At 42.8% G+C, this 27,898-nt stretch overlaps 2 protein-coding genes across 6 annotated transcripts in view; both read right to left on the bottom strand.

Annotated features, from left to right (window-relative positions):
* The window catches only part of PRELID2 (PRELI domain containing 2), an 80,115-nt gene that overhangs the window by 51,673 nt on the left and 544 nt on the right, over window positions 1–27,898 (bottom strand). The gene's annotated exons all lie outside the window — the stretch shown is intronic.
* Window positions 1,732–27,898, bottom strand: part of GRXCR2 (glutaredoxin and cysteine rich domain containing 2) — a 40,897-nt gene continuing 14,730 nt past the window's right edge. For 2 of the 5 annotated variants that reach the window (XM_025209534.1, XM_025209535.1), the window contains exons 3-5: window positions 8,488–9,219; window positions 5,104–5,322; window positions 1,732–3,483 (exon numbers count right to left, since the gene is read on the bottom strand). In XM_025209534.1, the coding sequence (XP_025065319.1) occupies window positions 3,304–3,483; window positions 5,104–5,322; window positions 8,488–8,925 (837 nt within the window). In that variant the 5' untranslated portion in view covers window positions 8,926–9,219 and the 3' untranslated portion in view covers window positions 1,732–3,303. Of the gene's footprint in view, window positions 3,484–5,103; window positions 5,323–8,487; window positions 9,220–27,898 lie in introns of those variants that run through there. The other 3 variants (XM_006028176.2, XM_025209536.1, XR_003095124.1) reach the window with 2 other exon arrangements.

Raw genomic sequence — 27,898 nt, 5'->3', positions numbered from 1 at the left:
CCGCGCCCGGCTCCCCCCACGGGCCCCCTCCCCCTCCGCGCCGCCGCCCGCCTGCCTCTGCCGCCGCCCCGCAGCCCCAGGGAGGCCTGCCCACACCCCCTGCCCTTCCTTCCTGCAGCCCCCCCTTGCCCCCGGCTGCCTCAAGAAAAGCTGTGCTGAAATCAGGATAAGTTACTGATAATAAAAAGTGCCTTATTATCCATCCTCTCCCTGGCAAAGCCTAAAGGGGTCTTCCCAGCGGAAAAGCCGTGGTCCCACTTCCTGCCATGGAAGTTGTGCCTTTCCAGGCTGTTCCCGGTGTCGAGGTCAGCCCGCCCTGGCCTGGGTCCTGCTCTTCCTCCACTCTTTTCAATAGACGGCGCCAGCGGACACGGCGTCGGTGTTACCCTGCTTTTCGTTCCTGGAAACGGCGTCCTGAAGAGCGCGGCCCTCGCTGCCTTCGAGCTTCTCTCTTTCTGCTGGCCTCCCCAACTTGTCAAATGCCTGAGAAAACCGATTTAAAAAGCACCCCCCTCGGGCGCTCTCTTTACTAAGTTAGTACTAAGTTTTCAAATGAATGTTTCACCGCACGTCCCGTGATGGGCCAGTTATAACCGCGGTGCGGCATCCCGAACTGCAAGGTGAATCGACGTGACTGTTTGCATTGGACGAGCGTACCGCTCATGATTTGTGCAACCAGGCAATGTGTTCAGCTTGTAACTTCATTGTTTTTTTTCATCTTTGCAGAGGTTTCTTTGGTAGCCGGGAAAGGGACAGCTGTACAAGATGAATTCAGCCTGTGATGATGGCAAGGTTGAAGAACAGAGGGGGAGTAACGGGCACTTGTTTTCTCTGCTTATAATCATGCCACAAAGGCCTTGCAAACATAACTACGTCTATGAAGAGTGATCCCTGCCCCTTCCCCATTTTTCCTTCATTGTTGTTATATTACAATAACCTCTAGGAGCTCCAGGGAAGATCCAGATGACGCTGTGCCATGCACTACATAATTATACAGAGAGAGAGAGTTCCTTTTCTGAAGGGCCGCATGCAAGTAGACACGACTGACAAAAGGAAACAGAAGCACTAGGAGGTGAAGGGACTCTGCTAAGGTCAGAGCGCAATTTAGAAACAAGGCCACAATCAGAACTCGGGTCTTCCCATAGTTCAGAGCTCTCTAGCACGGCAGGCACTTGACCTATTGCCAGGGACCACCGTCCAGACAGGCTTGCATGCGATGGAAATAGAAATACTAATAGCAGAAATAATCCCATTGACTCCGTCCGCTGTAAATGTGATGTTACTAAGAAAGCTCCAACATATTCAGTGACATTTCTAAGTACGGTAAGAGAATATTCTAAGTTACCGAGGGCACTGTACAACCACAAATGTCTGAATTAATGTGAAAGGGGAGGAAAAAAAAAGAATCAGACCCAAATAATAATATAACACAATGCCGAATTTTACAATGTGTCACTCACATACCTTTCTTATATGCAATGCACACTGAGACATATCTTGTAGTCCTTCATTTTTAATTAGGTAAAGTTCCTATTGAAGTCAATGGGATTTTTGCCTGAGTAAGTAAAGGATAGAGCTCATTATTATGCCTAGTGTTTCTAACCATGGAACGTTTACAGTAGAGTGTCAGGATAAATGGGGACAGTTGACAAGGAGAGGCATAAAGAGGTGGTAACAGTGCTGAAGAAGGAATCTGTTCAATGAGAAGCAACAGCAATAAAATACCGACTTTCTAAATTTATATTTTCAGCTAATTTTATTGTAAGCATTTAAATCCCTAAGCGGGAAAATTACATTGTTACATTTACTCATTTTAAGCTAGTGAAATATCAAATAAAGCTAGCAAATTTTTAAATGAAAAACCAATCAAATTTTGAATAAAAGGAACTTAACTAACAAAAATTTTAGAAACTTTAGGAGTTTCATCTACCCTCATGTTCATGCACAGAGCAGGACTCCTGCACTAAATTAAGAAATCAGATAGTATAAAGCACTTGGGAAAAACAAAGCTCCTATATAAACTACAGCTTTTAAAGGAGCCTGAAAACTAAAATGGATTTTTTGCAAATAATCTAGATGTCTCAGAAAAAAATTGTGATGTACACCTACCAAAGTGAAAACTTGGCCATAAATTACCTTGTCTCAGCTTGCAACCTCAGCATGTACAGCATGTAAGAAGCCTCTTAACTCATCAGGGTCTCAGAGGTAATATGGAAGTTAAACCTGCATTAACATTGCCCATGAATATCAAATGTAATAAACTGAAGGCTTTGAAGAAAAAAAGAAAAGAAAACAATTTCCCCTGTTGGCTGCCACTCTATGAAGCCCTTGTGTTCCATGCTGCCACTTGTATCCTGCTAAGTATTCAGCATTGCCACTTCATTGAAATTAATTAGAGTTTGCATTTTGCAAATTACAACACCAGATTAATAATAGGTATCAGGAGCCCTATTCATCAACAGTCTGATTCTGAAAAGTACTGAGCACCTGGAACTCCCACTGACATCAAAGGGAAATGTGGGTCAGCACAAATCAGAACCAACATATAAAACTCTCTGGTTTTTCTATTTATTTATGTTTCAAGTTTTACAGTGATCATTTATCATTATGACTCTAGACTTGGAAACAGCTTCTGCTACCTGAATTATATGCTAAAAGAATCCCTGTATAACATAGAACTAGAACTGAAATAAGCTACATCTATTGGAAATACATGCACCACTGCAGGAATAAATATAGATTTAATTGCAAAATACAGTGCAATGTTTGTATGTTCAGCATTTTAAACTTGACAGCAGGCTTTATAAGATTGCTACACTGTTGTTTTTCAGTTCAACAAATTATTTACATGCTTAAGGTACTGCTATGTCTGTTACTAGTTATTATTATTTTGTTACAAGAGTGCTTAATACCCCCAGAGATTGGGACCTCATTGTGCTGCACAATATATGTGCATACAGAAATAGACAGTATTGACCCCAGCAAATTACAGACCCAGATTCTGTCAACATTTACACATGTGCTTGACTTGAAGCATGTAAGTAGATCCTCTGACTTATGGGGCTACTCCAACATGTGAAGTGAAATACTGCATGTTAGCATTTGCAAGATTGGGGCCTACCTTCATTAACAGATGTAACAGGTGAATGTACCGAATTAGGGACAAGGAAATGAAGTAATAGGGATAGATTTGCATGTACACCTTTACCAACTTTTAATAACCTTCTGTTGTTATACAACAGCTATTTAGATGGAGACAGGTAACATAGACGGAGGTTTCAGTAGGATGCTGCTGAGATACAATTATGCGGCACAGATCTGGCAAGGTTGCAGGCCATTTTCATTGCAAGCAGGACAGCGGAGAGCCCTGAACGACTCTTTAAATCTATTAGCCAACATCGAAAACTTGCTTCCATGGCACAGAGAGCAGGGGGCAGAGCCTGATCCTTTGCATAGGGAGCAGCGGCGCTCTATGTCTCCTCCCTGGAACAAAAGGATCAAACAGAAGTCTTTTACTTAACATCTGACATCCAAATTAGTGACAAACATAGAACTCTCACCAGGAGAGCCCAGTTTAGGGGATAATCCTCCTTTTGTGATCTGTACAACAGCTCTTAGCATTGAAACATGCTCTCCTTTCCCTCTATGGGCTTGGATTCCAACACGGTGTGCCAGGCACTCTTTCAAATTCCTTATCAGAATGCACTGTTTCTTCAAAGACAGGATTAAATACTTTCTAACAGAAAAATATACCACGGCAAAATTTCATCCTTTTGATGTCAAGTTCAGTTATTTGCATCCATGTACTTCTGCTTTACACAATATTACAGAACTAGTGTTGAAACTCAAGGGCCTAAGTCAAGATGCAGATTGGTGGCAGATACATACTTTAGGTGCCTGCAAGGTGATTTGAAAATGCAAATAGGTTTATTTCAACTTATAATGACAATAGCAGGACACCTTCCAGTGTCACAGATGTCCTTCACATATATAAATATTCATTATATCAAATCAATATATATATATTAACGTGAATTACCATAAATTACTCTGCAAAACCAACAATAATCATCATCACAGGACCTTCAGCTCCATCAAGTGCTCACTATAACACATGGACTCTGTAGAGAACTCAGGACTTGACAAATTATTCAAAAGCAATGCCTTGTGACAGTTTTCTCCCTTTTATACTACGTTAACTCCAACTTGAGGACTTCCAATGCACGTAACTATGAGAACATCATGAAAGTGGCGGTCTAACCTATTCAGATTTAGAACTGAGATCCCTAACTTGGGTGATCACAGCTGAAAACTAGTTTCCCCATATCCGTTTCTACATAAATAAGTTCTATGCTACAGTACGTATGATAGATTTGAGAGCCAAAGACACTTTAAAGACACCCTAATACTTAGCATCCCCTTCCAAAAAAATAAATCTCCTCTTAAGGTGTCTGAGGGTGGGCACCTAGATCACTAGTTATTTGGTAGGCCTCAGACTTTCCAGAGAAGATACAGTCTTCACTCTCATTGTGTGCTTATGTATCTGAGCTATAAGTAGATTTTCTGTTTGAAGAATTTATGTAAGTAAGCCTACATCAAGCATAAAGGTCGGTTACTGATTTGCAAAAGTTGTAATTCTTTGGAGTTTCACTGCACAGCAACACTATATATTGGGATCCAATTAAGATCAAACTAATTGGAATTCTGACCAGTAATACAGCAAAGAACGACCCATGAAAGAAATGGTTGACCTCACTCTGAAATACTTCTGCTGATACGAAAGTACTTCAGTTTCAATTTCAGGGCTGTTTTAGCTCTATAGTAGTTTTTCTCTGTATGCTCGCGTGAGAGATTGAGAATAAATTTTGTGGCCTGGTCTCTTGTTCCTTAGGTGAAATAGGGATTTAGGACCTGAGTCTGTTTGCATACATTTCAGTGGAAGTCCTGTTGGCTTACTGGAAAGACAATATTCTTCCCCTACAAAGGAGCCATTGTGCTATTAAACAATGATCACCCCCTCCCCGCAGCTGACGTGGATGCATAGGATTGGGATGGGACCCTGAGGAGTGTGGGGACAAAGCATTGCAACCTATTTTGTTTTACCTGTCCACATTGACTGTGAGCAAAGTGCCTTTCTGCATCTCTCAAATGCCTATTGATTGGCTCAGCATCTCCTGTTTTCCCTTCTCGGAACATGAAGTCATTCAGGCCCTCATTCTGGATGATCTTCCTCACCAGCTCTTTCTTGTCTGTTGGTGCACGGATGATTTTCAAGTTGTTAGTGTAGATGATGATCTTACCAAAATCTAAAATGGGTGAAGGCTGTAAACAGGAGTCATGAGCACATCAGCTGTACAACAACATCATACAAGGCAAAGGTTCACCTGCAATTGAACCACACTTTGGCCAGATTTTTAGAAAAGCTCAGCAAACTGAGGTGCTGTGCTCTATTGAAAATTCTTGTCCTGATTCTGGATGTTGAACACATGAAAATCTGGCCCTGACTTTAAGCCCAAAGTCAATGAGAGTATTCCACTGACTTCAGTGAGCATCCAACAGCCCTCTGAGTCCATCTTCTCATCTTAGCCCCATGTGGAAGTAATCCATTCCATGATATGAACACAGCAGGAGAAAATTCAATCTACAGTTTTTGTAGACAGAGAAGTCTTCACTTTATTTCCCCACAATTTCACATATGTCCAAGTGTATTTTCATGTTTTGGTTCTGCCCAAAAAGTGTAAGTACCAAGTTACAGCGAGGGAATATGCAAGTTTTAACTTTCTCCAGCTCAGTTTTGTACAATTAGAAGTGTGGATGAACAGATGGTTTGGAGCACTCACTCAAGCCAAGATACATTCTTACAAGCATATACAGGAATAATTCACAGCCTAATGAATATTCCTTCTCAAGTTCTGACACCCAGATTTACCCAATGGCTCCCATATTTGCTCATGCAGTCACTGTACTGCCAGAATCTAAATATTTGTTAAACATTCATATCACAAGTGATAAGAAGGAGACAAGACTAATGGTTCAAGAACAAGACATCCTGTAAAAAGGTCTGGGTTCACTCCCCAGCTCTACTACAATTTCTCACATCACATAACTGGAACTACATCACTTTGGCCTTGCTTTTCAGGTTTGCTGTGTACCTGCAGCTCCTATTCATGTTGAATGTGATGCTCTCATTTGAGGTAGCATCTTTAGACAAGTGTTTACCTTCTATGTCTCCCTTCTCCTATTTATCCTTGAGCATACAAATATTTACTTGTTTCTTCAAGTGGGAAACAATGGTAATTCTTAGATGGAAGAGAAAGAGAAGCAAGTCAAAAAAAAATTTTTACCTGCTTGAATTTTTAGTTTTTTCTATTGTTTTTAAAGTTCTTGGTCATACACTTTCCTGAAAGCAGTAAGTTTGCTCCTCTGTTCCATTTTCCCTTATCTCTTTACAGAGTATCATATAGCAGCTTCCCTATCCTATTGTTTTACACATTGTGTTCATATTTCACTCTAAGTATGTATGTCAGAATGCCAAGTAATTGGAAATGCTGCAGTTTTAGAAGATACCAGGCCAGGCTTCCAGGTGATATAAATCAGCCTGTGACGCTACACTGATGGCCTGGCAGACCCTTTCCTGTTCCAGCAGAAGCATGAAAAATTCAGATTGGCTTAAACCATTTCCATTTGCTGAATGCTTTTAAAGGCCATATATTTATGATGCAACATGATTTCACTAGGTCCTGAATGGATTTTTGTAGCATACCAATTACCTTTGGAGCAGGGTGACAGGTGATCCTAGAGAATGTTGGGGACCCTGAGACTCAGAGATTAGGCGACTTGTCCAAAAACACAGAAAAAGTTAATCGTCTCACCAGAATTAGTGTCCAGGTGCCATGACATACAGTATGGTGCCATTTGCATTGGTTAAATATTCACTGTTGTAGAGTATTCCTGCATTAGCTAGGTGTTGATGACATGGGGTTTTATACTGCTCATCTCAATAGTATGGGATTCATACACACAGCTTTGCTTAAATATGAATGCGTGTTTACAACACGAATGATGTATTCAACCTTGTCCATTGGAAATAATTTCTAGCACTTTTTAAATACTTCCCTGTTCATTGTTAAATAGAGTTATGATCATGAAAGTGCCAGATTGACAACTATGGGGAGTCATCGTTCCCACTTTATGCACAGAACAGCACAGGTAGTAACACCAAAGGACTGAGAACATATTTCTGTCTGTAGGTCCATTATGTCCTGGCACTTCAAGCAAAAATGCCAGTTATGCTTGGCTTAGGACTAGGTGCATTCCTATTCATTAAAAACTGAACTGAAGCTACCAAATCATCTCACAGCAGCCCACTCAAGCCTTGTGAGATGGTAATAATATCTGGTTACTATCAGTTTGAAGCAGTAGCCCAACAGTGAAGTCTTTGTATCATAATTTGTATCATAATATCACTCCACCAAACTGGTTAACCCCAGTCACCTATTTTTAGCTTTGTTTTCCATTGCATGCAATTCTTGAATTTTAGGTGTATACCCGTTGCATTGGCAGACAAGGTTCTTTGGGTAAATCTGATATCTTTTATTAAACCAACTAAATAGTTGGGAAAAAAATTCCAAAAATTTTTCCAACTATGTAGTTGGTCTAAGAAAAGATATCAGATTTACCCAAAGAACCTTGTCTGCTTATGTCCTTAGACCAACATGGCTACAACCTACATCCCTGTACCTGTTGCTTCTACTCTGCTTAGTATATACTTACTTTCCAGTTTAATATATGTTATTACAAAAGTTACTATACCATGATTTATATATGAATTGTTCTGTAGTTGGTATATCTAGATTTGATCTTCCAGGTTCACTAGAAGATCCCAGTCTAAGTCCCAGCACCTATCACCAAGGTACAGCAACTCAGTTATTCAATAAAGATGTGCTACACATCTATTATATTTTCCTAAATTTGATTAACAATCATTTGCTAATTACTTCAGGCACTGGGCCATGTTTTCTAAACAGATTCAATTTAGCCTCTTCTCATGTGCCATTTTCACCCACAATGCAAATAGACTTTTATACCTGCCTGCCTGTCAAGTAGGTAAATACAGAATCCTGTGTAAATAGTTATTTTTTTAAACTAACAAAACACTAAACCACACAAACCCTTTTCTCACTGGGGAGAGGAGGAATGACAAAGTGAGCTGTATAAACCAGATGTTTCTTGTGTCACCTAGTGCCCTACTGTGATGCGCAGATACTATCTATCATTTAGAACAGAACAGAAAACTGGCACATATAAATTTGCAAGAACAAGCATACCTGCAGACTTAGAGGCACATATCTGAAGACTTGACCATTATGGCTTTAACTAGATCTGAATTGAATCTTGATTGGATTAAATTAGAAGACTCAAAAAGTCATATTCTAAAAGTGAACCATTTTCTGGTCAGCTTGTAAATCTAAAGTGAATACTACTTACCTTATGATGACTATCACTTGTCTGGTAGTCACTGAAGAGAGGAGAGTTACTTGTTATACTGTACTTGTTGTCCTCTTTGAATATACTGATCCTTTGGGCAGTCAGTTTGGCTGAAGAATAAAACCTGGGTTTGGATGCTTCTCCAGCCCCATAAAAATGGTCCCCTGACTCAAAGCTGCGGTGGAGAAAGCAGTGGGAATATTCTTTCTCTGGAGGCTCCAGTTCTTGGCCATCTTCGTAGACTTGCTTTAACACCCGACCACTGTATGCAGAAGATATTCTGAATCTCACTTTGCGGGGTCTTCCCTCATGCTTCTGGCTAAGTTTCTTCTGAGGATCATCCATTGATATGGATTTCACGTAGCAGCTTCCAGAAATCACCTCAGCCAGGAGAACTTTGGGTTTATAAGAAAAGTCACTTTGGTTTTCCCCAACCATGCGATGTATAATTCAGGGTCCCTATTAGGTCCTCACGTTACAGGCAAGCTGACACCTCTATATTAAATATTGATGGATGTTCACGAAAAGGAATGTAATTGTGGTGGTGAAATATAAGGCAAGGTTTACTGCATGCCCCTGAATGGTAGATGGGTCCGTTTACAAATGTGAAAAGGAGTTAACATTGGAAGGATGATATTAAACTAGGAAATGCTGCCTGCTTTTTATCCACAGGAACACTTCCTTTATGTAGTGTGATCAGAATCACCCCTACCAGCAGCTTTTAGCAGTGTTCTGAAAAGGTTGAAAGTTAAAAAGAGAGTTTTGCAGAAAAAGCAATCTACCTTCACAAATGGCAAACATAAATAATTCCCCTCACCATGCCTGCTCTGAAAACCTAAATACAAAGCTCTATTTCATTTTAATCCAAATGTGTTTTTCTACAGGTTGGTGGAGATCTAATTAAGATCTTCTCTTTATCTTTAAATCCCTGTTTGTAATTCTCATTGGCTTTCTGAGCCTTCTGTCCATTCTGATTTTGCTTTTCTATTTTTAAAGGCAATCGCTCCTGGAGAGTGACACAGGAGGCTTGACTCTCTCTGCCCTGCAGTTATTTGCCACTGGGCAAAATGCTTCTGTTCCTATTTATTCACTTTATGGTATGAGAAATGCAAAGCAGGAGAGGATCAGGCTCTGTGTCCTCAATGGCTTGGCGCTTCTGTTCTCCTTCAGCGGAGAAAAACAGCAATTGCCACAATTGCTATACATTTTTTTTCATGGCAGCTTCAACTACAAGGTTCTGGTTACTATAGAAAAGATCTATAGTATCTGATAGGAGTCCTAGTCTAGCCTCCAACTGAATCACTTTTAATTCCCTGATACTCATGATGCTCTCCAACGGTATTGCAACTAGTAGTGACTCTGCTAAGGCTTTGTTAAGGATCTATATCTGTTGCCCAGAAACTGATGCCTTGGTGACATGCACTTAACTGCTCTGTTAAAACAGGTATTAGCCTTACTGTTCCCATTTCCAGCTGTGCAATATAGCTTTTTCTTTCATTTCAAGGGGTCACATATGTTCAGTGGAATAATACATCAGTCGAGTAACTGTCATCTGGCTTTTAAAAATCCCATAATACGTACTTAACACAAATACACAGAGCAATATATTCAGTCTTTCTGCTGTCTTGCTTAGGATCCCTAATATTATAGTAAATTGCTATCATAATTAAATGGGATTTCATTGAGTGGTGCTTAAACTAAGCTTTCTACCTACAGCCTACCCAGGTCACTTTCCTATAGCTGAAAAATCAGGCTTTATAAAGCTAAATAGATTCCCATGCTATGTTTTTTAAAAGGATAACTTCATGTAATATTCCGAAGATAGTTCAGGGACCTAGGTACTGAAGAATTACTAGGCGTTCATAGGGTACCTGAAGGAAACTGTACAGCAGGGCCCTCATGTACTCTGGCAAATGCTTCTCTAGATCCTCTGGACTGCTGAGATCTTGCGAGAAGCCAATACAGTAAAACCCAGATCATTTGTATCTGAGTGGTTCACAGCCTACAGAATTCACAACAAGTTGCCAAATAAAGGATGAACCACACAGCTACTTGCAACAGCTTTTGCTTCAAAAGGGTGCTGCTTCTCCACTCAACTGGAGGACCTCAGTGGTCCTGTGCAGATTTGCCATAGCTGCATATAACCCTTGTTTGGTTCACAAGCCCATTTCTTCACAAAGGCTACAAACCATAACCATATGTAGTAGCCATGTTCTTTATGTATCATTACAAGTTTAAAAGATAAGGATTCTGCTTATCTTCATCCCAGCATTGAACCCTACCTCATATACACAGAATTAATTTGTTTGGTAACAATGCAACTCAGTTCCAGCTGCATTTATGTTTAATAAATCTACTATAAAAACTGGCCATCAATATTGTTGCTTCCTTCTGATACACAAACTAATTAATTGACATGGATTGTACTTTTCCAAGACACTTATTTGGAATGAATTTTAGTTTAGATTAGGAGAATATCAGCACAGGAAATAAAAGTTAAGTATCCATGAAAGGACAGCATGAGCACTTCCTCTTTAACAATCTGCACTGCATGAACACAAAATGGCTTCCAACCAGAGTATTATATTTGCCTCGATAAGTATGCCACAAAGACATGATGGCCTTTTGTTTTAGGAATGGGTTTATCTCATTCTTGTTCTCTCTAGTGTCAATGGATATTTTTTTGGTGCATCTGTGATATATGTAATCCATGAACTAGTTAGGGTGAATTTCATCCTAGTACAAGAAAACCACACAAGGACCTATAAATCCCTACTTCCCGTGCCATGTATGAAATACAAAGTAAAAATCCCAGCTCCCACAACAAGGGTCCATACAGTACAACATGTAATCCATAAACCCCATTCTGAGGGCATCAATGGGACTCCTGTTGCATTGGCCCTAGTGCCCAATAGTAAATCACGCTTATTGAAATACACACTTATTACTGTTATTCTCTATCACTGTGCAGATAAGGAGAAATATTATAAATAAAATATTTAACTGCATCCTCAAGCTACTCAAATATTTTTAAAAGCTTCAGGCCAGCATTTCCAAATTAAATCTTATACAAAGAAGTATAAAGCTGTACTGCAAAGGTTACATTTTGTTAGGTCTTCCTGCAAACTCTTACCCCTTCCTGGCTCCAGCCGAGGAATGTAAAGGCATGTCTCCTGCCAGTCAGCATACAGACATAACCTGCAGCATCAGCTGGTAAAGCATGAGCTGTTATACAGAGTGAGGATGGCTGTCAGAAACCTGCCAACAACAGCACAGATCCTGCACTTGGGTATGTGTCAGACTGGTTTTACTGGACTTCTCATAAGTTAGTACAATAATTACTACAATATACTACCACAGTGTCCTAAAACACAGAGGCAATGTTACTGTAAGCCGGGGTGCTTTGGCTCTGCAGTATATTTTACATAAGTGGTGTCCAGCTGGAAGCTCCCAAAGGGTGAGACTACAGCCTCTCACCCAGCCACCACTACTCCCTCTGTCTCCAGTTGCTCCTGCTGCATGGATTGGGAGGGAGCTGAAGTGCCCAACCTGAGGGCACAGCAAACAAGGGAGCTGCTGCTCATGCTGTGGGTGTGTGGTGTGAGAGGCTGGGAGCTGCACATGTGGTTGTGGGGGGGAGACAGGTTTCTTGTGCTGCAAGGAGGGGCTTCCCATGTGAAATGCATGCCCAGGAGGGGAGGGGAGTGCTGTGCATTGTTTGGGGGGGGGGAGTAGGAAGGGACTGGACTGGGGCACTGGACTGGGACACTGGGCAACCTACAGGGTGCACGCATCCAGGAGAGGGGGAGAGCCAAGATGCCCAGGCTATGTAATTAGCAAGGGGGGCTGCTGCAGCGTGAGAGCCAGGTGGGCCCCAGATGTGTGGCCCCAAGAGCGTGCAGTCCCCAGCTGCTCAGAAGTTGGACAGCCCCATTTTACTTCATATTTCTTAAAGCTGAAACTCCAGTTATCTTCCAACAGTAGAAACTTCCCGGTATAGGACAGGATAGGAAATGAGACTGCAAGGTCACTGTTTGAAGAGAGCCTCACACTCCAGAGCTTGGTTAAAGCTTGTATTGATTAAGTACTCATTACTCACTTCTCATAGTCATTGCAATAGTAAGGAGGTTTAATAGAGAGGGATTGAAAATATTATTATTCCAAATATAAAAGGCTTCAAAAACCCTGGCAAGAATCAGCTCCACTGGATGTTTTAGTCTGCTCATTAGGGGAGTCATGAAGAAAAGCATAGGAAAGACTGTAGGAGAAGAGAAATGAAGCATGTAGACTGGCATCACTGGCCAAGCAAAAGGGATACAGGATAATGTGGTAAGATACTAGGTCAGATACATAGGAAGCAGTGAAGCAAGGTAGGAGCTTTAAAGCAATGACAAGAATGTTAAACTTAGTGCAGTGGGACAGGAGGGACTGAAAGCATTCAGGTTAATAAGCGAGGAGGATAAGTTTAGCAGTGACATTTTTGATGGATCAAAAGGGGAGGAGGGACTCCACAGGTGCTAAGGAAGCCAGAATGGAAGAGACACTGAGAATGAAAAAGAAGGCACCATATCGAGCCATGTTCAGGAATATTAACTAGAAGACTAAAAAGAAAAGATTGAAATGTGCAGTAATATTGTCAGAATTTGGGTTCAGTTTGCATGTGTGGGAATGAAAACAAAGGAATTAGAAATTGCTTCTGATGCAGGGAGGGCAGTGGTATTACGAGAAGTAGCAGAGAATGGAGAAATTGAGAAAATATTTCAGAAAAAATAAGGCACTCAGTATTAGCTATATGAAGCTGAAATTGTCAGTGGAGAAGGAGGAGGAATGAGGGTGTGTCTACATAAGACATGTTACTGTGCATTAGCGTAATTTACTGCACAGTAAGCATGCGCTTCTACACGTGTGCTCTGTGCTCTCTTACTACGCAGTAAAAATCCTCAATCCCACTTGCAGGTAGCAAAATTAAGCAGGATTAGTTGCTGCGCAGTAACAAACATGTGGACACAACCTGGGAACCAATTTGCTCCAGGGTGAGCCCTACCACTAGAGGGCCAGCCTGAGGCCAGCCACAGGGCTCCAGGCTGGGTGCCTCTCCTGCCCCAGAGCTGGGCTGCCTCTATGGCAGCCCCTGTCTCAGGCTATAAAAGGGCCACAGAATGAAATCCCCTGTGGTTGTAGTAGAGCTGGTAGGGCAGCAGGTAATAAGGATGTGGGTCCCATCCAGGGCCCCGATGCACTGAGGGAATCCGAGGGCATGAAACCCCACCACCACTGCCAAGGAGTCATGCACACGGAGCATGGTGGACCCCAGCACATCCTAGAGGGCTCTGCACACCTCCAGTGTGGCCTTACCCATGCCAAACTGGTGTCCAACATACCGGAGGCTAGAAGGCTTGAGCACAGTGAGAGTCAGCAGGGTGTCCACAGGTAAAGCCAGGTGCATGCCAGTGTCCTGCTACTCCAGATGGGGCCGGAGCTGCTGTAGGAGATCCCAAAAGGTGGGCCAGGTCAGCCAGAATGCATCCAGCCACTGTTCCTCATCCCAGGTGTGCTGTACGACGTGCAGCCACCAGTCCTAGCTAGCACGGCAAGTCCAGGGGCAGAGGGGCTGGAGGCCCAGGAGGGCAATGGTGACCCTGGAGTGGTATCCTGGAGCCCCTCATTAGCATCCCTGCCGGCAGCAGCTGCACAGCAGTGGTAGCAGCCCCAGAATGGTGTGCTGTGGCCAGGCAAGTGGTCACTGGGCATGAGGGAGCCGGACCAGGTGAGATGGCCGTGGGTCAAGTGGTGGTCAGCACAGTGGGATAGCAGGATCAGCATGGCAACCAGCAGGAGTGTGGGGTACTGGTTGTCCTTGCCAGAGGCAGGGGCTGGAGCAGCCATAGCACAGGGAGTCAGAGTTGCCAAGGACAGAGCTGCCACGTGCTGCCCCTGTGCTTGGCACACTGCTCCTGGGCAAGGAAGGGGCTGGCCAGAGAGCAGCATGCAGGGCTGGCTATTAAAGAGTGATCTGCTCCCTAATCCCTGCCTGCCCAAAAGCGCTTACTCCAGAGTAGTTTAGACCAGAGTAAACTCAGATCAAATCAAATGCATGTATAGATGCACCCTGAATGAAATAAATGTTCCTCTCTTCTGGATTTATCTGCAGTAGGAGGCAATCTGTCCTAAGGTTTGGAATGGTGTTCAACACAGAGGACTTCCCACTTTGTATGGTGGACAGACCTTGTACTAGCTACCTGCATGGGGGTAAAGTACAGCCACAGTGAACTGGAGCCTGAAGAGCACTGGACTGGAAGGGACCTCCTGAGCCAGCAAGTCCAGCCCTTTGCTTATTGCAGGCAACTTTGCCACATTTCATTTTGTAAACTGATCGGCTCCATCTTAAAAAATACTTAGGAGTAGCAGAAGCAAAAAAAACCCCCAAAACTATTGAGAGGCTGCTACAGGAACCTGTCTAATTTACAGCCAACTTACACCCAGTTGTTCTTGTGCTAAAATTGTCCTTCAGTTTAAATAGCTCTCTGCCCTTCCTCTTGTTTGTTGCCCTAATATATTTCTAGACAGCAATCATATTCACCCTTAGCCTTCATTTTGTGAAGCTAACCAAGTCATGCAATTTAATCTCTCTTTCTGTCCATTTCTCTGATCATTCTAGGAGGTCTCTCATGACCCTGCTCTAGTTTGAATTCATCTCAGTATCTAGCTGAGGCATCCACTAGGGATGCAACAGCCACTAGGGATGCATCTACTAGGGATGCATCCACTAGGGTGCAATGTCATTAATATTTCCCTACTTAGAGCCCTGCTCCAGGCCTGCCCTCCCCCCTTGGGGATTCTAACCAGCCACCATCCTTCCTAGAGAGGCTTCTCTCCCCAAGTAGAACAGCTGATGAGCGGTCCTCAGCCAGCCCCTGCCCAACTCAACCTTCTCCCTTTTTTAGCCCTTTCTCACAAGTCAGACATCCACTGCAGATGTAGTGGTGGGGGGCAAAAGCACTCAATGGATGTTCATTAACCCTTTTCAAGCTGTGTGAGGTTTGTGTACCCCATCCTCATGATATTGCTGGTTGGTAGCATAGCAGCAAACTCAATGGCCGCATCCACACATGATGCTTTGTCACCATAGTGATGCACTATGGCAACGTAGTGTCCATGGTTGTCTACACGTGACCAGCAACTACTTTGCTGTAGTGATGTGCTCCTCTGTTCTAGCATACCATGCATACGGCACAGGATGGGTGGCTACTGCGCTGTGCTGTAGTACTTTCAAAAGGAAGTACTAACGCACAGTGCAGTAACAATGTTGCCATAGGGCAACATGTATACATGCCCAATGAGTACATTTTCAAATATGCCTGACTACAATGGGATTCCAACCCTAAAGTCACATAAGTGCTCTTGAAACTCTCACTTGGGTACTTTGAAAAGTCTGTGAGCAATTTTCTCACTGTGCTTAAACCAAGAATTCAACTCAAACTCGTCATTTATACATTATAAAAAGTGATTTCTGCTCTGTGGACTTTGGATACTTCCTGAACAAACTGGGAGAAGTTTCCTTTTAACTTATTTTTATTGTATTTGCTTCGTGTATTTAAAAATGTCCTAGCACTTAGGGTTTGAATTACAACAATTTGCTAACTCAGATCACAGAAGTGACTTTGCACTGTAATCATGGTCTGTATTCCCATTTTTCCCCCACAAGATGATAAACCCCTAATACGTGGTACCCAGAAGGGAGAGGAGCATATTTGGGATTTTTTTCCCAAAAAAATCAAAAGCAGAGTGGCTTGTTTGGATGTTGGTCCCATTTTACCTACACCACAAAGTCTGAAAGTGGATTGTTGAATAAATTATACTGATATTTACCCATCTTGAGTGCAACTAGAATTTTTAACCTGATTTTTAGCCCCTGATTCTTGTATTAAAAGCTCTTTCCACAACCCAAGCCATTGCGCTTTTACCCCATCATCAACTTTGCTAACACACACGGTAGAACAGTCATCACAAACAACTTGTGCGACATCGCATTTCAAAGAATCTAATGTGATCTCTCTCCTTTACCTGTGAAAGGAAAACTCCACGACATTTCTGATCCCACAAAGATTAAGGGATGAATTCAGGGAAAAAGTTACTTCCCTCTTACAGAATGGTATCAGCAAAAACTGACATCCTGGTACTGACAGCACTTCTCAACCTTCAGGGGCTGGCCTGTTGTGTCTGTAAATTATCAGATGTGACGGTGTCATTTTATTGGCACTGAGTGGATCAGAAATAGAAAAAAGGTGACCTGTCTTTCAAATAGGATGAGACATTTTACACACTCAAGCTAATTTTAAGAAGTCATGCTGATTATAGGAAACTTGTACTACCAAGCTACCAAAGCATGGACTTTAGAAAAGGAAACTATTTCAGATCAGGCTTCCTTACATCTTCCTGATTTCCCAAAGAGGCTGCCCATTATTATGGACAGACTCCAACTAAAATGAGATATCTGGCAATGGGCCTTACTGTCTATGTGTCCATTCATCTAGGACAGTAATTCTCAACCAGGATGCTGGGGCACCCTGGGGTGCCTCCAGATCCTTTGAAGGGTGTCATGAGATGTGAAGAGATAAGCAAATAAGCAGGCTCAGACTTAAAATCATAGAATCATAGAAAATTAGGATTGCAAGGGACCTCAGGAGGTCATCTAGTCCAGCCTCCTGCTCAAAGCAGGACCATCCCCAACTATATCATCCCAACCAAGGCTTTGTCTAGCCAGGTTTTGAAAACCTCCAAGGATGGAGCTTCCACCACCTCTCTGGGTAACCTGTTCCAGCATTTTACTACCCTCCCAGTCCAAAAGTGTTTCCTAATATCTAACCTAAACTTTCCTTGCTGCAACTGGAGACCATTGCTCCTTGTTCTGTCATCCGCCACCACTGAGAACAGTCCAGCTCCATCCTTGGAACCACCTTTCAGGTAGTTGAAGGCTGCTATTAAATCCTCCCTGTCTTTTTTTCTCCAAACTAAATAAATCCAGTTTCCTCAGCCTCTCCTCACAAGTCATGTGCCCCACCCCCCTAACTATTTTCATTGCTGTCCTCTGGACTGTCTCCGACTTGTCCACATCCTTTCTGTAGTGAGTGCCGTGTTGGTCTAAGGACCTAGGCAGGCAAGGTTCTTTGAGTAGATGTGATATTTTTATTAGACCAACTGAGTAGTTGAAAAAAAGTTCTTAGCAAGCTTTCAGGCACAGTCATAATCACTTCCCTTGATTTGCTGGCAATGCTTCTACTAATGCAGCCCAGTATCCCATTAACCTTGTCCACTGTAACCCCCAGGTCCTTTTCTGCAGAGCTGCTGCAGAGCCAGTCAGCTCCTAGCCTATACTGATGCATGAGATTGTTCCATCCCAAATGCAGAACTTTGCACTTCTCCTTATTGAGCCTCAAGATTTCTTTTGGTTCAAAAATCCAATTTGTCAAGGTCTCTCTGAATCCGAGCCCTACCAGCCAGCATATCTGTTACTCCCCACAGCTTGGTGTCATCTGCGGACTTGCTGAGGGTGCACTCTACGCCATCTTCCAGGTCATTGATGAAAATATTGAACATAACTGATCTCAGGACTGACCTCCAGGGCACGCTACTTGATACTGGACACCAACTAGACATCAAGCCACTGACTTGTCCCTGACTGGCTGATGCCCCAGCCCCACTGCCCAGCCCTTCCACCACTGTTACGTACTGGAATTTATAAACTAGTTTTTGAAATTGGATGCTACTCAACTCACAAAAGATATGGAGGGTGCCTTGAGTCCAAATAGGTTGAGAACCATTGGTATAGGATTTCCACTGTTGCCATTCTCCAAGTTAAGCCAACAGACTTCCTTCTGAATTTTGAGCTTTAGTTGAAGAACATTCACTCTGGCTCCAGTCCTGCTTCCATTAGAGCTAACATGATCTTTGCCACTGATTTCAATGAGGCAGATTTTGCCACTTTTACTTATGTTAAGTGGTATTATTTATTCTGCAGTTATTTATAGAAAAGGAAATTATATGGCTGGCAGAGTATGGTGTTCAGAGTGAAGGTGACAAAATCTGACAAAACAAGTGGTGGGGGAAGGAAAAGGGAGCAAAGCAGACCCTCTGTATCTAGTAACGTGGACTAGAAGATTTAGGGGAAAAGAGTGCAGGTGGAAGAAACTTAGGCCAAGGACATCCAAAGAACACTATGGAATCTTTAAACATTCATGTAACTGCAGAACAACAGCCAAGTAAATAATTTAGTTAACAATTATCATTTGGTTTAAATTATAGTAATAAAAAAGGTCCCAGCCAAGAGCACATTTACTTTAGGTGTTTTGCAGACATATAAATAGACTATACAGAGGGTCAGTGCAGAGTTAGGAATAGAAATATAATTTAAGACCAACCCACTAAATAAAATTGCCTTGCAGCCATCCTATTTCCTTTGTATCTGTTATTTAAAAATCTGTACTCAGATCATTCCAATGAGCTAGTTAGCTCTGACTGGACATGTAGGTTGTGTGATGTTCGTTCTGTTTCCTGCCTGCGGTTTTCCAAGTGCATATTTATGACTTCTGTTTTCTCAGAGTATTCACTATTCTCCCAAAGAGTCCTGCCAGTGAACTGACTTGTTATTAATAAACATTAAATTAATTACTGAGGTGTCCCACATAAACAAATCCCCCTCCTTGCAAAGAGTATAAACACAAACATTGAAGTTTATTACAAAGAATAAAACAAAAGAAAACATTAAATATCATTGTAAAACACTATTACTACAAAGCAAAGTATATAGGTGGCACCCCCTTGGGGGAGGCTTCACCTATACCTAGGCAGTCTGGGACTTGGGGCTCCCCAACAGGTATTTCCAGGGCCCTGCACCCTTATACCAGCCCTTCAGCAATGGTCTGGAGAGTGGGGCCTACACCGGAGAGTCCTACAAGCTGTTCCTTGGGTTCACTGCACTGTGGGGAGCTGCTTGAGAGCATGGGTCCTTCTGTGTTGCAAGAGGCTCTGTTGCTCCTGGAGAAGTGGTAGAGTTCAACCTCCACTTCTGCATGGTGGCTTTGAGGGGTTAACTGCAGATTTCATCAGCATACTGCACCCAAAAATGCCGAGTCCCAATCCCAACTCTTTTGGGCAGAAAACTGCAAAAGAACTCAAAGGAAAGGTCAAGCCTATCTTGGCTTGAGCCTGAACTACAACTAGTGCCCAACCACACCGCTTGGTTGGGACATAAACTACAAAAAGGGACAAAAGGAGGCCCAGGCCTATCTCACTGGGCCTGAACTGGGCAGCAAAAAGCCAGCCATAGACAACAAGTAGTGCCAGGTCTCACCCTGGCTCAAACCGTGCCAGGCTTTATCTTGGCCCAAATCTGTCAGCTAAACATATGGCTGAGGTTCAGCCACACAGCTACAGTAAAATGCAATAGCTGTGAAACAGCAAAAAGGGCCCAGGCCTATGGTGGTAGCCAGGACATCCAGTCTCAGCTATACCACAATTCTGAGACACTACAGCTCCTAAACACAGGGGCCAGTAACTGCCAGGACCCTTTCCTGGGCAGTTTGCTCCAGGAATGAATACCCCCATGCAAGGCTGTCCCTAGGGCATGGCAAATCAGGGCGACCCCACGCTTTTGGGGGCCCTGCACTTCAACATCACCCCCCACATTCCAGAGCCACCTGCAGGGCACAGGAGACGCCAACCTGGCCCCTGGAAGGGGCTGGCAGCACCCTGCAGGACAGGCCAGTGGCAGGTGAGCCCCGCTACTGGCTCTGAGGGCTGTGGCAGAGGTGCTGCCTAGCACCTGCTCTGCAAGACTGCCAGGCACTGTGGCCCGGCTCAGCTCAGGGCCCCCCACCACAAGGGCATCCCCCAGCCCAGCTCACCTGGCACAGCCCTCACCTCGGCTGCCCTGCACTGCAGGTGGCCCCCCAGGGCGGGTTGCACCAGCTGCAGCACCCTCAACGCCAGGGCCAGGGCCAGGGCCAGGGCTGCCGCCTCCATCCCACTCTGCAGCCTGCGCCGCCTGGCTCTCCTGGCCCCAGCCCCAGCTCTGGCCCTGGAGCCAGTGAGCACCGAGCCGGAAGCCGCAGCTTTTTTTTCTTAAATGGGTTAATGCCATGGGGGCACAGCCAACCGTAGCTGCGGAGAGCAGGTTTTCTGGCTCCTAATGCAGCTGTGCAGTTTTTAGCAGCCCTAAGTGAACCAGTCAGAAAACCATAGTGCGTTGTTCTTATATACCTGGTGTGACATCATCCAGGCCTTGTCCAATCAAGGAGAGCCAGATTTCAGTCTTTCTCCCAACCAATCTGCCTGAAGCATCCTCTGCTTCCTCAGGCCAAGTGCAGGACTTTGCACTTCTTCTTATTGATCCCCATGAGATTTCTTTTGGTTCAATACTCAGGCCAACGAAGCCAGAGGGTTTTACATATTTTCCCCAGATAAGGCTCCAGCTTGCCATGTGCTGAGCACATGGCCAGAACAACAGGGGCCATCTTGCCTACATAAAAATGCACACACACACACACACAAAGCCCACAATACACAACCAAAGTGTGTGTGTGTGTGTGTGTGTGTGTGTGTGTGTGTGTGTGTGTGTGTTACACACATAATATGAAGGGCATGTTATGTGAAATTCCAAAAAAAACAAACCAGAAAGTACGTAACAGCAACAGCAAATGCATCGCAACCAAGAAGAGCTCAGTAGACAGTAGCACTTAAGAAGTGCTCATGCATTTTTCATACTCAGCATGAAGGTTTCATAAAAGCAAAATATTCCAGGAGTTTCATGCCAGTAGATTTACTTTACCTTTAAGGCTGAAATTGAGATAGCCCAGCCAAACAAAAAAATGTGTGTTTTCCCCATAACCAAACACTAATTTCTGCAGTGCATAATGTATCTTCCTTAACATTTTTTATTTTAAGTATAGCCATTAGCTCCCTACTTTCCTGCCAAGCTTTTATGGAAGCTTATCACTATACATAAACAGCTACTGAAAAGAGATACTCAGTGAGTGTGTCTAAACATGCATTTAATGTGCTGGACTTTTCTGCACAGAAAATTCAAGCACAGTAAACTGGGCCCCCACACACATGTGAACGAGTGTACATTGAGAGCAAATTTGCTCCCAACAGTTCAGTTTAGGGCTGCTCCTCCCCTGCTCTGCCCCCCTGCAGCAGTCAAGGGAAGCTCCAGGCTCCTCTGGGTGCCAGCCCCAGACTGGCAGGGAGCATAGGGGCTGGTACGAGTCTCTACAGGGTGGGGGAGAGCTCTCCAGCTACATGGAGATCAGGATCCATCCCAGCTACATGGAGATCGGGACAGTTTGGACAGCTCTCCCAGCCCCCTGTGGCCCCCGGCTGCCTAGGCTGAACAGGAACAATTTGCTCCCAAAGAGCATCAACACGTGTGCTTCAGCATAGTAGTTTAATACTCCGATTTCTAGTATCTGTATTTACCGGTACTAGAAAATCATGCATTAGACTAATCTACTGCACAGTAATTGCTGCACACATATGGACGCTGACAATTTACTGCACATCAGGTTAGTGTAATGCTCAGTAAAGTGTCTTGTGTAGATGCACCCAGTTTCCCTAGAAATCTCCATGCATCAGCCAACAAGTCCTGATGGCAAGGGCAATCAGTATTCTGTAGTGATTTTTCATTGATTTGCTTAAATGTCCTTATTGCTTAGTATCCAGAATTTTTGCTGGTATTCATAGAAACAGGGTCATATTTGTATTTTACTCACACAGACCTATTGAAGGGCACAAGTGTAAACCAGAGCAGGATTAGATCCAGCAAGGACACAGGTTCTCCTGGCAGCTCAAAAAAGTAACATGGTTGAGGCACAGCAATTTGTGTAGCTGATGTACACAAAGTGGTGTAGCCAACGTTACATCCATCTGTCTTCAACTTCCCAGCTTGAATATCTGGATATCCATTTACAGCGGTATTGACCAGTGGTAGACTGCAGCACAAATCAAGAATAAGGCTTCACCACTCTGCCATGGCACTGTTTGGCCCAGTAAAACAACCAGAAAAAAAGCCACTTCTCTTAGCTTTGTTTTCTCATTGCTATGTATTATACAATGTGCAAACTGCAAAACACTATGGAAGACCAAGAAGCTATCAGAGACTGCAGTCAATGGAAAGGCACTCAGCACTTCCAGAAGTTGATTAGCATCTTACAGAATCACCCCCAGGTAATGAGAGGTTCCAGCTTCATTCAAAGAAAAATAAATTAGAATTACCTGACACCACTGAGGGCCCTTAAATGAACAGAGGAAGAAGAAAGTCACACTCATAACTATATCATTTGGTCTTAAAGCAACAAAGAAAGAGAATTTTCCAAAAATTACTTCAAAGCATCAAATCACTCAGTCCAGAAACCATGTCACAGTTAACTAAACTGCCCCAGTAGATAGTAGCAGAAAATGTTGTATCCTTCTTAGTGTTTCTGAGACTGTAAATCCCTGTAGTATACACAAGGAGGAGCAAGGGAAGGGAAATTTAGACTGCTATACAGCGGGAATAATCTGTGTGCAAACATATGGGCAATGTTACTAGTTGGCAAGCAAGAGGAAATTCTAATGTTCCTTAGTTCCAAAAATAAATGCATATTCCCTTTCCTCATTGTGTGGCAATGGAGTGGGTATCTGTGAAAAAAAAATAAGCTGCACCATTTGCAAACTGTTCTGCTTCTGTGTGTGAAGTGAATACATGCTCCTGGAGTTTTCTTGGGAACTTCTTTCTTTCTAATTACCTCTGGCCAAGCTCTGCTGGTGTGCACACTGGGACAAAGTCACACTCGCAGTTGATTTCAGCAGAACTACTGGGAATTTCTCTGAGGAAAAGCACAATGTGGCTTATAGACTGTAAAGGGAGAGTGCAGAATTCCACAGCAAAGGACAGCTGTATTCCTGGTATGAAATGCTTGGCCTTTTCAAGACTATGGACAAATTTCCTGCTGTTCTTTCTGTCTCAGCACCCTCCCGATTGCATTATATCAGAGTTACTGGTTAGAAAAGTAATCAAATGAATCATATCTCAAACTGCCTGGCATATTGTACCTCCATTTGTATGGCTTTCTGGCATGATTTTGTGCTCACAAATTACACAGGCCTCAAACAGGAAGTTTGATGTGTAAGTAACATAAATACTGCTGCAGCCACAAAAGGAGGTGTTGGACCTCCAATTACAGTTACATCCACCAATTACCTCCAGTATCATTTCTTGAAAAGTGTTGAGCATAGACTTTTTCTCTACAACCCACACTACCCCTCATTAGCCTTAGTTCATATGCCATGATTACAACATGATTCCCAGAAAATGTTTACCTAGCAATACCGGCAATAGGAGCGTGCGCTAGATTCTTGCCAAAGGCAGTATACATTCAAGTATTTCTGTTACTTTCAGTCCTCCCTCATTTACTGCAGCAATGAGTTTATTTGAATCTAATTCTTTAAGTTCCCATTCCCAAGAGTAGCATTAGACAGTATTAATGAGTAGAAAAATAAAATCATATTCTCTCACATACATATTGCTAACTAGTTACAAGCAACTTTTGGAAACAAAGAAGGGAGTTTTTGCTTGGCTAATGTTATGGGCTAAGATACATGTGAGTCAGTTTTATCCTCCAGCAATATACTAAATTAGGGAGTTTTCCACTGTTACCACCTACCTGTCCCTCCTCTCCTTCCCCCACGCCTATCAAAGCTCTTCTACAACATGTGCTGGACCAGCTTTTATAAATATACTAATTTCAGTGGCCAATCTTTCAGAAAGTCCATGGACCATATTGCCATCTATGAGAACTGCTGTTTTCCCATTGGTTACATGCACCTGGGACCGGTAAAAGCCAACATATTGTTGCAAAAAGTGTTCTTCTTTGCATGTGCGCTTAATTAAGTAACTGAAGTCTGTGCTGTCTGTGATCAGTATTGTGCAAAGAATTGCAGAGAAGGGTTAAGAACAGTTTCTAAAGGCTTGTTAGCCAGCTGCTTATGTCTGTGGCTCCTTGGAAACCTTTTCTTTTCTTAATAAAGATTAAGATTGTCCATGTGAAGTCTCTGTTAGGCAAGTCCAGAGGGGTATTTTGTGTAATAGTCCCTTACCAGGAGGAGAAAGGAAAAGCACCTGATAAGCAGTAAACCTCACAAGCCCTCTTACCCCTACTACCAACCCCAAGTGTTAGGTTGGTGTAATCAGTATAATCCTCTCCTGGATCTATTAAAGATGACACAGGTTGGTGATGGAATTATAGATTCAAAACACCTGGATGGTGACCACAGCAGAAGGGGCTGCGGTGTAGCATCTCAGAGTGAGGTAGACAGTGATGAACTTAGCCAGAGAACTCGGAACAGGCTTAGAGTTAGGCTGGGTTTACAGCCTGGATCTAAGGCCAACTGAGGGAGAGATTTCAGGGTCTGATTTAAATGGTGACAAAATCTCATGTGCTAGCCTTTCTACATCCTCTCTAAACTAAATCCAATCTCCTGTTCAGTTGCAACAAGCCATTTAGGGATGAGAGGCTGTGCTGTGAGTCTGGAGGAGGAACTGGGATTTGTACTAGTCAAGTAGCATTCAATTTCCCAAATTAAACTATTCAAAGAAATGTGCTGGTGCTGAAGTAAGCATTTTTCCACTTGCATATTAAGATGCTGCAGAAAAAGACAATTTTTTTTTCTTTTTCTGTGATCTCTCTCTCGTTCTTCCTCTCTCTCACACACACACACACACACACACACACACACACACACACTTGCAGTCTAGTTGAACTCCTCATCTTCCCAGGAAGCTTGTAATGAGCTATCTACATGGATGCCCACAAGATGCTCCAGGGGCAGACATGCTTTGAGGAGGTAAATTTCCCTGCTATTAGGGGAATTTTTAAGGTTTGTCCAAACAAGTATCCTTCAACAGTAAATAAGAAATGATGAAACCAATGACATAGGAAAAGCAAGGAGCTATACATCCTTGTCATATTTAGTGCCTGAACAGAACTGTTCTCTCAGGAAATGAAAGAAGAAAGATCTACAACTCATTATCAGCTTGCTCTGGGGTTTTTTTTAATATCAAAGTGGGGCAGGAGGAAATACTGCTGAAGACAGCACTCCTTTCCTTAAAGAAGGGAGAAGGAAAAAAGCCAAAGAGAAGAAAACGTGTAAACATCTGGCATTAGAAACCTGGCCTTCCTCTTGCCAAATTAAGGTACTTTAACCAATATGTATGCATTCACACTACCCTCTACTGGATAAAACCAAAACTGCTCCACCAATTGTCATAGGCCTTCTACTTTTAACAGATAATGACATTCAGAATTGTCAAAACCAACAGCAAGTGTTCAAAAACCGGGAGTCAGGTGCCCAACATCAAGAGTTTGTCTTAACAACATGACATTTAAGAATAATAAATGTGGGCTGCTTCATATTTGCCTGGTGACATATACTGAGGTTAAGTTTTCAATTTTTTCTTTGCATTTTAATTCCTTTCCACAAGGGCTGGAAACTTTTTTTTTTTTCTTGGAAGTTTCAGATGCTAATCTAATGCCTACAGCTGGGATTTAAAAAAAAACCCAGCAATTATTATGAGACTCAGAGTTGGTGACATTGGAGATAGTTTAATTTCAGGTGATAGGGACCTACAGTCTGGAAGCCAGAGGATATACTGTAGATCTGTCTTGCTACTGCTGTGAAAATCCAGCCATCGTGAAATACAGCACTGTGGCAAATCTAAAGCAATAGGTTGCTATCAGCCAGAGATTTGTTGCAGTACATACATTTTGCCTTAAACATCCAGAGAGAAAAGAAAATCAGGATCATTTCTGCTCATCTTGGCTGTACAATATCCTCTTTTTCTTCCACTTTAACAAGCCAACAAAGAGAATATTATTCACATTTCATTTGAAAATATTGCACTCCCTTCTGGGCAGACACCAGTCCGTCTCAGTTATATTCTGAAGTGACCTCCATACAATTTACATTTTCAAATATCCACTGAAGACAGATTAAAAAGATAATTATGTGAGGAATACAATTAAGATTATTAAAGTTTACCGAGGTTCAGCAACTCTCTCATATGTGCACATTTCTTATACAGTTGCTGCTAAGCCTCTGTATTTGTTTTCAGGAATCTGTCATAAATGCCTAAAGGTACTACAGCTGTCTTTATTGAAACGAAAGGGAGTATATAGATAAACCTAAGATAAATGTATGCATCACCCTCAATTCCTCAAATTAAAGATAACAGCCAGGTATTAATTCCACTAAGTATGGTTTGCTTTAAAGTCACCAATAACAAGAAGGAAGTTAGGAGTGCTTAGCAACCCCCGCACCCTTACAACTATGGTATGGAGTCAAAATTGGACATTGCAAATTGGAAATCATTCTGTACCTTCTATCCCTTGTGTTTAACAGAATGACATATAATGGTAAGGGAAAATCCGCATTATGCAGAATCTATAAAATCGCAGGCCCCTCTTAAATTCAGTAGAACTACTCATGTGAATAAAATTATGCATGTGCTTAAGTGCTTTGCAGGATTAGGGGCTCAATTAATTTAATCAGTGGCTAATGTCAGTTACAGAAACAAAACTGGCTTCCTTTGACCATTCAAAGGAACAGAACATCAGTAGCAGGAAGGTTCACAAAAAATGCAAAGAGAGTTTGTGAAAAGATTTTCCTTCTGCCAAATTTTGTCACATACAACAATTATAATCTGCCTGGCAACTGACTCCCCAGCCCAGCCCCTGGCTTCTTTATTTTTCATTCCATCCAGGAAGAGCACACACCCACTGCTGAAACTTCCTTAGCCTGACGAAGGGTTTTTTAACTCAAAAGCTTGCTTAATGACTATTCTCCAACTATTTGGGTTGGTCTAATAAAAGATATCAAATTCACCCAAGGAACCTTGTCACATACAACATGCACTTTTCCCCCAAAAACAGCTGCTGGAAATTGTAGTGCACAGCACATGCAAGAAATATGATAAAATCAGTTTCTGCTGGTTATGGTCAAAAGAGAAAGCAAAAATTGCATGCAATTCACAACGCGCAGGAGCATAACAATGCGCAGGCGTGACTGCTTAACTGCTGCTACTCAGTTACCTACCACAAGATCTTTTCCTTCATTCCACCTTTCAAAAAACACAGTGTATATATTCTGGGGTGTGTTGCATGCATTAAAATATTATATTTACCCAGCTCCTCTCTCTTTGGACTGAAGCTATCAAAATCAAATTGACAGATTTTCAGATGGGCAGAGAGAATTTCAGGGGTGGCACTAGCCTCTTCCTGCTGGGGCAGGGGGGAGGCTGAGATGGGCTAGACTGAAAATTAGGAGGGCTGTGCTGTAGAACAGCGGGACACAGGCCCCACGGGCTGGGCCAGGCCAG

This window comes from Alligator sinensis, unplaced genomic scaffold (assembly GCF_000455745.1).
Source record: "Alligator sinensis unplaced genomic scaffold, ASM45574v1 scaffold135_1, whole genome shotgun sequence".
Lineage (NCBI taxonomy): Eukaryota > Metazoa > Chordata > Crocodylia > Alligatoridae > Alligator > Alligator sinensis.
The sequence above is the reverse complement of the archived record's forward strand: the minus strand, read 5'-3'. Positions and strand labels throughout refer to the sequence as shown.